The sequence below is a fragment of the Coregonus lavaretus genome, assembly GCF_964263955.1.
Source record: "Coregonus lavaretus genome assembly, chromosome: 34".
NCBI lineage: Eukaryota > Metazoa > Chordata > Actinopteri > Salmoniformes > Salmonidae > Coregonus > Coregonus lavaretus.
The window spans coordinates 10,837,148-10,848,372 of NC_140021.1; the positions used below are offsets into that span (position 1 = coordinate 10,837,148).

An 11,225-nucleotide genomic window follows, 5' to 3' on the forward strand; every position below is an offset into this window, starting at 1 on the left:
CTCTAGAGTTTAAGAACCCCTGTTCTAGGGCAACAATTAATGACAGAGAAGCTGCATATTTCGGAATTTAATAAGCTGAAACATAGGCCTATCTAAAAAAGGTTTGTCAAAAGTTCGTTCCTCCATCTCTGACTGTGGCCTACAGCGCAATTTTTATATTTGCGGGTTAGGGTCGGGTGTGGGCCTCAGATTTCCACTTTATCATATACACTGAGTATACAAAACATTATGAATGTCACTTGTTAAATCCACTTCAATCAGTGTAGATGAAGGGGAGGGGACAGGTTAAAGAATGATTTTTAATGGATTGTATTGTGTATGTGTGTCATTCAGATGGTGAATGGACAAGACAAAATATTTAAGTGCCTTTGAACGGGGTATGGTAGTAGGTGCCAGTCGCCACTGTTTGTGTCAAAAACTGCAATGCTGCTGGGCTTTTCAAGCTCAATAGTTTCCCGTGTGTATCAAGAATGGTCCACCAGCCAAAGGACATCCAGCCAACTTGACACAACTGCGGGAAGCACTGGAGTCAACATGGGCCAGCATCCCTGTGGAACGCTTTCGACACCTTGCAGAGTCCAGGCCCTGACGAATTGAGCTTGTTCTGAGGGAAAAGGGGGGGGGGGGTTGCAACTCAATATTAGGAAGGTGTTCTTAATGTTTTCTACACTCAGTGTATAGTCGGCTGGTTGCGGATGGGTTATTAGCAATTGCGGGTGGGTGAACAAACAACAGACCCATGCACCACTAGTCTGTGTCTCTGTCTGTTTTCCTCCAGTGAGTCCTGGGATAGAGGAGAAGGCAGTGTCATTGCAGGACCCAGGTAGTGTCCCGCGGGGCAGCAGACAAGCCCTGCACTGCACCTCCCACGGAGTCCCCCCTCCTCACATCGCCTGGCTCTGGCACCCCTGCACCCCCAAAGGCCTGTAAGTACACCTGGTGCTCACATTGTCACATGCCTTAGCACAGACACACATACACGTCTTCCAAAAGGTGTGTAAGTACTCCTTTACTCAAACACACATACAGTTCTGACACCCTTACCAATACATATTCAATTAACATACTTGCATACAGCATACTGTGTATCTATAATCATGTATACACGCACACCTTCGCTATGCCCACATAGTCTCCCAATACCGTGCACAGAACAAACCATGTCAACGTTTAAGTAATGTTCTTAAAACCTGGTAGGCATTACGTAAGTCATGTATTTTAGTCATATTGTTCCTAACTTAGAACTGGGACAGAAAGGTGTCTGTGACTATAAGATGAGGGCCTGTTTTAGGGTGTGAATGGGAGAATGTGTGTGAGTTTGTTTGTGAAGGGAGACATGTTTGGTCTATTTCAGCATGTGTTCAGACAGGGTTTCCTCTTTGCAACCAGAACAGATGCCTTTTGAAGCCTTTCATGTCTGTGAGTGTGTGTGTGTGTGTGTGTGTGTGTTTCGTCATGTCTTTGACTGAGTCTTTTACAATATGTTTCTGTCACTGTCTATATGTTAGCGTGTGTCCATGTCCGTGTGTGTGTGTTGTCTGTCCGTCCGTGTGTGTGTGTGCCTGGTACATTCACAGACAGTACAGTGTAACTCAGACTTAAAGAGCAGAATAGTAAAAGCCTTTAAATAGAGGCCTGTTCTGTGTTCTCAGTCACTTCAATAGAGGCCTGTTCTGTGTTCTCAGTCACATCAATAGAGGCCTGTTCTGTGTTCTCAGTCACTTCAATAGAGGCCTGTTCTGTGTTCTCAGTCACATCAATAGAGGCCTGTTCTGTGTTCTCAGTCACATCAATAGAGGCCTGTTCTGTGTTCTCAGTCACTTCAATAGAGGCCTGTTCTGTGTTCTCAGTTACTTCAATAGAGGCCTGTTCTGTGTTCTCGGTTACTTCAATAGAGGCCTGTTTTGTGTTCTCAGTCACTTCAATAGAGGCCTGTTCTGTGTTCTCAGTCACTTCAATAGAAGCCTGTTCTGTGTTCTCAGTCAAGATTAGTTGGTTTCTAAATCAAACGCTATGATTTAATGAACTTCCTGTCCAAAACGCAGGGTGAGATGTTTATTATTGTGATTGCACACTGCATTCTTTGATGCCTTTTCTAATATGACACACACACACACACACACACACTCAAACCGCTCTCATGAAACACACACTCATACACTGACACACACATTTTTTGAAAGGTCTTGTGAGAAACGGCCCTGCCCAACAATCAGCTATGATATTCCAACACACACACACACACTGATCTTACGATACACACATTTTCAAGTTCTCATGAGAAGTGGCCCTGCCCAACAATCAACTGTCATTGACACACACACACACACACACATACACACTTGGCAAAAACATGACTTGGGTTGGTCTTGGAGGTCAGACACTATTGTGTTGGTTGTGTTCAGGTCAAAGAGGTTAACCGTTACCTGAACATCATGGCTTCCAGACCAAGCTACCGCCCATGTTATATTCCCCTACTGAGACACGCTGTGACATCATAGGTGCACTGTGTACTTGACCTTTCACACCAGCCTACACACACACACTACACACACTACGCCTACTTCCAATGCTTGTGGAAAGTCTTTATCACCACATCTCCACATTAAATTGCCATAACAACATCACATAACTTCACTGAACCAATGAGCAGTGACTCCTGCTCCTGCCTCAACATGGATGGCTTTACCTGGTAAAACTCTGGTAGAAATGACATTTTCAATTATTATGAATTGGCAAGCCAGCCAGGAGAAAGTGTAACACCTCACAGTCCAGAAAGGTCTAACAAGAAGATGCCTTCCGTGCACAGAGGAGCTGTGACAAGTCATGAATTATAGCCTATGTTGAGTCTTACATGCCTATTGATAGTCCCCGTTGGCCACTCTCACTACCTGCAAAGAGTGATCCATTTAAGTAGCTTTCCTTACAAATGAGGTATTCAGACAGGTACAAGTGATTTGGGGTTCAGACTTGTGTTATGAGATTTATTTGAATGTGATTTCTTTGTTGTTTGTTTACACTGTAAAGCACTGAGAGCTCTAGCATTCTGTTCTGGTTCTAGAGTTCTAGAGTAATGATTTGGAATGTGAATAGATGATGATTCGTCCTGACCAGGCCCTTGTTATTTGTAGCTCTGGCGGAACACGGGCCTGACGCCGCGCCGGAGGAGGCCCAGGGACAGTGGGCCAGGCTGGGCCAGGCTGATAGGGACCTGGGTCCTCAGGGCAGGGTGTGGGTCTAGAGCCTGTGTCTGGCCCTGGATCCTTAGATGTGGGTCTGGGGCCTGGATCCACCCTTGAGGTCCTAGGTCTGGGTCCTTGGTGCTGGATGTGTCCCTGGGTCCAGTCGTGGATCCTTGGTCCTGTCCTGGGCCCTGGGAACCGCAGCGCTCTTATCTGGCCTGGGCAGGAGGCTCGCCGGGTTTCCTGTGCGAAAATCAGAGCGCTTTTCCTCTCCTTGTTTGGCTTCCTCCCCGACGCGAGACGCTTCCCAGCAGCGTGATTGTCCCTCCGTCTTCAAACGTGGCAGAATCCTGCTTCCTCAAGGGCTTGATCTATTCTTGAGACCCCCCCCCCCCTCTCCTCATTCCCCCCTCCCCTGGTCTTCCCTCCCTCGCCAGCTCTGCCCCTCATCCCCAACCCCAACCCTTCAATCCACTTCATTAGAAGAATCCCCAACACCACCATCACCATCCCACACCTCCACCACACTCAGCAAGGCTGTTTCCAAGGCAGCCGGCGCCTTCAATGACAGACAGTACAGCCACCCTGCGACCCCACATTGGTGCTTTCTGGGATCTCGGGGTCGGAGGGCAGAGGGGGGGGGGGGGCAGGACAGTGACCTGGTACACTGTTGAACAGTGAGGAAGATAGAGGAGAAGGATGAGGAAGAAGAGGAGTGAGAGGTCACACCACACTGAGGACAATGATCTGATCTGCTTTTAATGGTTATTATTATATTTATTTATTTCCCCTTACCCAGGTTGTATTTTACAACCCTTTTCTGGTTAGTTTTGTTTTTTTACATTGTTACTTTTCTCAGACATTTTGAGGCAGAAAGAAGTGCCCTTCCATCCATCCACTACGCCACGTTTTTCTGGAGCTGCTTCTGCTTCTTGTGTTCCTAGAGTGGTACTATAATGGGTACATGAGCCTGTCCCCAGCCCTGAGCCCTGCCATCCTGTTGTAGTTCTGACATCCACAAAAGCTGTGAGTTCTGACTGTAAATCATATATGTTATAAGTAAGTAGCTACACATCTCAGATGGGCGAGCAGGAGAGAGAGAGAAAGAGAGAGAGGGAGGAGGTATGCTATGGGATGCCCTACAGTTCTCTATTATTGTAAGATACTCTGGGACTGCTCATCAAACACCTACCATGTAGGAGTTCCCCAGGACCCAGAGACAATGACAGTCATATGTCATCTTATGTCATGTTATGTCATTTGTAAGGCGTTTCACTGTATATCAACCATTTGTCATCCAGAGTGAATTTATGTATTATACTAAAATGTATTGTGTGGAAAATAGTTTGTCTTTGTGTGTGATATATATGAAGACTTTATTTCCAAAATGCTATATATAAATTTTCAGAAATGTTGGTAAATTAGCTTTTATTGTTTAAAGAACTTATGGTGTGTTTTTCACTATCTAATCATGGCATGGGGTTGTTCAATGAGAGACATGTATTTGTTTAAAATCTATCACTTGATGGTTTTTTTTTTGTTGTTGTTGCAAAACACTATATATCCGCCTCACTCTCAGAGAAACAAGTAGTCCTGCTAGGTGTTACACAGTCAAATGTAACAAATAACTACATTTTGAATAAAGAACTGTTCAAATGATACATTTATGACATCAATATTGAAAAACATTTGTATAAATATAATTAAATACAGTAATATGAGATCTGTATGTAAAACCTTTGACATTTTAGTCATTTAGCAGATGCTCTTATCCAGAGCGACTCACAGTTAGTGCATTCATCTTAAGATAGCTAGGTGGGACAACCACATATCACAGGCAACTATAGAGGATACGAACATTCCATTCCAGCTAAACAATGGATATATAGCGTTTTGCAAAAAAAATAAAAAATCACATCTAAAATCTGAAAACAGTAATATTTTACACACACAGGTACCCATAAGAAATCATTTCTGATGAAAAAGCACAAATGTGAAAAATTGGTGGATATAGTGTTTTGTAAATAAACTCTTCATGTGCACAGGAAGCTGTTTTTATGGTTTGTTTGAGTGTCATAGTTGTGCATGTAGAGTTCCAAAAGGGTTCTTTGGCTGTCCCATAGGATAACCCTTTTTGGTTCCATGTAGAACCCTTTTTTGTTCCATGTAGAACCCTTTTGGGTTTAATGTAAAAAAAACTATTTGGAAAGGGTTCTACATGGAACCCAAAAGGGTCTACCTGGAACCAAAAGGGTACTACCTGAAACGAAAGGGGTTCTTCAAAGGGTTCTCCTATAGGGACAGCCAAAGAACCCTTTTAGGTTCCATATCTTTCTAAGAATGTAGTGTATGTTTGTATGTGTGAATATGTGTTTACGTGTGTGTGATGGTGCATGTGTGCGTGCGTGTGCGTGTGTGCGTGCGTGAGAGCGTGAGAGCGTGAGAGCGAGAGAGTGAGAGAGTGAGTGAGTGCGAGCGAAACTTCCACACTGAGGTGAATCATTCTACGGGTCTCTCCCTTTGTGATTCATTCCATGTATACAGATTTTCTATGAGTAATATATGAATCTAATATTTAATAATTTTATATGACTAACTTACTTATGATAATTGCCAAAAATGGCCAAATTTGTATGAAAACTATTAATATGTATTGTTTTAAATGTTATATTAAATGTATGTTTTTTACATTAAATGTTGCTTTATATTGTGTGTTGCTTCCTACTTTTCGACTTTTCATGGATTTTAGCTAGTAACTTATTTAGCAGTTTCTCTAAATGAAATACTGAGACAACATCATAGACAGGCCAACAGTCAGTCATCTCACCCTGGGCAGGCACACTGTGTGAATGTATGTATGTGTGTGTGTGTGTGTGTGTGTGTGTGTTCGTGCGTGCGTGCTTGCATGGGTGCGTGCAAGCGTGTGTGCACGTATGTGCATGTGTTTCCTGGGAGGCGTGGGAGAGTCGCCTGGCTGATGGGTGTGTGTGTGTGTGTGTAAGTGTGAGTGTGTGTCAGGGCCCTTGGTGTCATGCACAGGGTGGGTAGCCCCTACAGGACACGGGCACTCGCTATCTCTACCAAGAGGAAGAGCAATCAGAAAGAGAGAGGGCTGAGAGGAGGATGGGAGAGATGAGAGGGGCCAACCAGGGAGGGACAAGGGATAGCCTGAGAACAGAGAGAGAGAGAGAGAGAGAGGGAGAGAGAGAAGAGGGGTTGGCACTGGCCATGGGATAGAATCAGTTTGTGATCATTTGAGATTCTGAAAGGTGTTGAAATATAAAAAATACAATATCCCAAATGATCTACTTCAAGGCGGCACAATGTAATTCAAAAGTAGGCAGAGAGATATACTGTATATATATATTTTTAGATGGATGTAGAAAGGTAACGGTGTAGCCAGGAGTTTTTCATGACCTGGGAAAACCCCAGTGGTAATCCTCTTGGAATGTTTAAGAATAGGATGGACAATTAATGAATGGTGGGATGATTTTAAGAATGGAGGGAAATGAGTTGACAGTACCACCTCCATCCTACAGTACAGAGATGAACGATGTCGGCTGAGATTACATGCTGCTACAGACATGGACACCATTGACAAGACTCCATCGGGAAAGCAGTTGAGCAGTGAACAAGGGATGACGATGATGATGGTAGTAATGATGATGTCATAATAAGGATGATGATGACGACGATGGCCATGATAAAGATGAAGATAGCGATCACAATAGTGATGATGAGTTCCGGTCTTCCTCCTGTGGTGCACAGCTGTGGAACACACACAGACTCACACACACACCTGCCGTCTGGCTAGCCGTGACTTCACTGTGTCAACACAGCTGAGCTGAGACCTGTCCATCTCTTCCTCCTCCAAGGTGCGTGCGTCCTCCATCCTCCTCACTGTGGAGCCCCCAGCACGTCCACACACAACCACATAATACACACAGACAGGAAGTGCTCCAGGGGAAGAATAAGGTGAGCGCACCACCGGTGGAGCGGGCAGGCTGAGACACAGAGGGAGGGACAGTGATGGATTATAAACACATTCCCCTGAGAAACACGTATCACACTGACACAGCCATGATGGATTAGACACGCACACAAACAGATACATGGTACCATCATATATCAATAACCATTTAAATTAGGGTTGCAAAATTCCAGTAACTTTCCAATCATTCCCCGGTTTTTCAGAAATCTCCACGTGAAGATTACTGGAATTCTGAAAGAATAGGCAGAAAATCACGGAGTCCTCCAACCGGGAATTCTGGAACACCGGGGAATTTTGGAAAATTTACAGAAGTTTTGCAATCCTACATTTAATCAAACACTTACACACACACACACTACAGCTAACATATACACAAAGATGCTAGAACTCATTAATCTTTCTCTCACACACACAAACACACTACAGCTTGTGAGAATTAGTCGGCAAGTGGGTAACCCGCCTCTACCATCCATTCTATTGGCCAACATGCAATCACTGGAGAATAAACTGGATGAGCTCCGTTCGAGACTATCCTACCAACGGGACATTAAAAACGGTAATATCTTATGTTTCACCGAGTCGTGGCTGAACGACGACATGGATAATATACAGTTGGCTGGGTTTTCCGTGCATCGGCAAGACAGAACAGCTACCTCCGGTAAGACAAGGGCTGGTGGTGTGTGTATTTGTCAATAACAACTGGTGCGCAATGTCTAATATCAAGGAAGTCTCGAGGTATTGCTTGCCTGAGGTAGAGTACCTCATGATAAGCTGTAGACCACACTACCTACCAAGAGAATTTTCATCTATATTTTTCGTAGCTGTCTATTTACCACCACAAACTGATGCTGGCACTAAGACTGCACTCAACGAGCTGTATAAGGCCATAAGCAAACATGAAAATGCTCATCCAGAAGCGGCGCTCCTAGTGGCCAGGGACTTTTATGCAGGCAAACTTGCGGATAAAATCAGTTTTATCTAATTTCTTCCAGCATGTCACATGTGCAACCAGAGGGAAAAAAAACTATAGACCACCTTTACTCCACACACAGAGATGCGTTGAAAGCCTTCATTTGGCAAATCTGACCCTGGTTCCTGCTTACAAGCAAAAACTAAAGCAGGAAGTACCAGTGACTTGCTCAATACAGAAGTGGTAAGATGATGCGGATGCTACGCTACAGGACTGTTTTGCTAGCCCAGACTGGAATATGTTCCGGGATTCATCTAATGGCATTGAGGAGTACACCACCTCAGGCACCGGCTTCATCAATAAGTGCATCGACAACGTCATCCCAACAGTGACTGTATGTACATATCCCAACCAGAAGCCATGGATTACAGGCAACATCCACACCAAGCTAAAGGCTAGAGCTGCCGCTTTCAAGGAGCGGTACACTAATCCGGACGCTTATAAGAAATCCCACTATGCCCTCTGATGCATCATCAAACAGGCAAAGCGTCAATACAGGACTAAGATTGAATCCTACTACACCGACTCTGACGCTCATTGGATGTGGCAGGGCTTGCAAACTATTGTGGACTACAAAGGGAAACCCAGCCGGGAGCTGCTCAGTGACGTGAGCCTACCAGACGGGCTAAATGCCTTTTATGGTCGCTTCGAGGCAAGCAACACTGAAGCATGCATGAGAGCACCAGCTGTTCCGGACAAATGTGTGATCACACTCTCCGTAGCCGGTGTGAGCAAGACCTTAAAACAGGTCAACATTCCCACCTGGACAAAAGGAACACCTATGTGAGAATGCTGTTAATTGACTATAGCTCAGCATTCAACACCATAGTGCCCACAAAGCTCATCACTAAGCTAAGGACCCTGTGACTAAACACCTCCCTCTGCAACTGAATCCTGGACTTCCTGACGGGCCACCCCCAGGTGGTAAGAGTAGGCAACAACACATCCCCTCAGGGGTGCGTGCTTAGTCCCCTCCTGTACTCCCTGTTCACCCATGACTGCGTGGCCAAGCACCACTCCAACACCATCATTAAGTTTGCTGACAACACAACGGTGGTAGGCCTGATCACTGACAACGATGAGACAGCCTATAGGGAGGAGGTCAGAGACCTGGCAGTGTGGTGCCAGGACAACAACCTCTCCCTCAACGTGAGCAAGACAAAGGAGCTGATCGTGAACTACAGGAAAAGGAGGCGCGAAAAATAGCCCCCATTCACATTGACGGGGCTATAGTGGAGCGGGTCGAGAGCTTCAAGTTCCTTGGTGTCCACATCACCAACAAACTATCATGGTCCAAACACACCAAGACAAGATGTTCTTCTTTGTTTTTATGTTTTATTATCTCGCTGTCATACTGTGGTCAACCGTGTTCGATCTTGCCTAGCCATCTTGTTTCAAGAGGACCACAATGGAAATAAGTCCCAGACTTTATTATGTGTTATCCTTCATGATTTTACTCATGTGCATGTATGGCTTTTTCAAGTTTTATGTGTGATTGTATGGCATGGGTCCCCAGATCCTCAAAACGTTCTACAGCTGCACCATCGAGAGTATCCTGATCAGTTGCATCACCGCCTGGTATGGCAACTGCTCGGCAGCCGACCGTAAGGCGCTACAGAGGGTAGCCAAGCATCACTGGGGCCAAGCTTCCTGCTTTCCAGGACCTCTATACTAGGCAGTGTCAGAGGAAGGCCCAAAGAATTGTCAAAGACTCCAGTCACCCAGGTCATAGACTGTTCTCTCTGCTACCGCACGGCAAGCGGTACCGGAGCGCCAAGTCTAGGTCCAAAAGGCTCCTTAACAGCTTCTACCCCAAGCCATAAGACTGCTGAACAATTAATCAAATGGCCACCCGGACTATTTGCGTTGACCCTACCCCCCTTTCTTTTTACACTGCTGCTACTCACTGTTTATTATCTATGCATAGTCACTTTACCCCTACCTACATGTACATATTACATCAATTACCTTGACTAACCCGTACCCCTGTACATTAACTCGGTACCGGTACCCCTTGTACATAGCATCGTTATCGTTATTTTATTGTGTTACTTTACGTTTATTTAGTAAATATTTTCTTAACTCTATTTTCTTACCTGCATTGTTGGTTAAGGGCTTGTAAGTAAGCATTTCACGGTAAGGTCTACACCTGTTGTATTCGGCGCATGTGACAAATACAATTGGATTTGATTTGATTTGATATCATATACACAATGATGCTACAACTCATTAATATTTCCATCACACACACACGTACACACACTTAGTTAATATTTCTATCACACACACACGTACACACACTTAGTTAATATTTCTATCACACACACACGTACACACACTTAGTTAATATTTCTATCACACACACACGTACACACACTTAGTTAATTGAGTGTGTAGTGTGTTTAGCTGCCGTGTGGTCTGGAGGTGGGCAGTAGTGCTGACTCCAAGACCTTTATTGTCTCAGTGGGATGCTGGAAAATGTTACTATGCTATCGGTGGCAGCAGCGGTAGAGAGAGTGTGTGTGTCAGTGTGTGTGTGTGTGTGTGTGTGTGTGTGTGTGTGTGTGTGTGTGTGTGTGTATTTTCCACAGACTGTGGGGATTTTGATGGTTGCTGAGGCATTTGTGTCCGGAGTGTATCACTGGATTGCCTCTAACTCTGTGGGCAAGGATGAACTGGACATGCCCTTTTATATTACAGGTACAGTACAACGACATCGCACCAACATACTGGTCACTACACAGTGACAATCAAAACTACGTCCTACGTTATGACTTGTAGTATAGTACTACCAGTATGTACACTGTTGCATACGTTGGTGTGTTTGTGTGTCATGATGTAAAAGCTATCAATGTCTATCTATGAAAGATATCATATCAATCATTACTGCCTCTCCCCATCTCTCCCCCCTCTCTCCCCCTCTCTCTCTCTCCCCCCCCCCTCTCTCTCTCTCCCCTCCTTTCTCTCTCTCCCCCGCTCTCTCTCTCCCCCTCTCTCTCTCTCCCCCTCTCTCTCTCTCCCCTGCTCTCTCTCTCCCCCCTCTCTCTCTCTCCCCTCTCTCTCCCTCTCTCTCTCTCTCTCT

The 11,225-nt window shown here is 45.0% G+C and overlaps 1 protein-coding gene across 1 annotated transcript in view; it reads left to right on the forward strand.

Moving 5' to 3' along the window:
- The window catches only part of flt1 (fms related receptor tyrosine kinase 1), a gene marked incomplete at both ends in the record, with an annotated part of 37,206 nt that overhangs the window by 21,373 nt on the left and 4,608 nt on the right, over positions 1-11,225 (forward strand). The window contains 3 exon segments of the mRNA XM_084152104.1: positions 779-926; positions 7,058-7,157; positions 10,735-10,843. Of these exon segments, the coding sequence (XP_084008230.1) occupies positions 779-926; positions 7,058-7,157; positions 10,735-10,843 (357 nt within the window).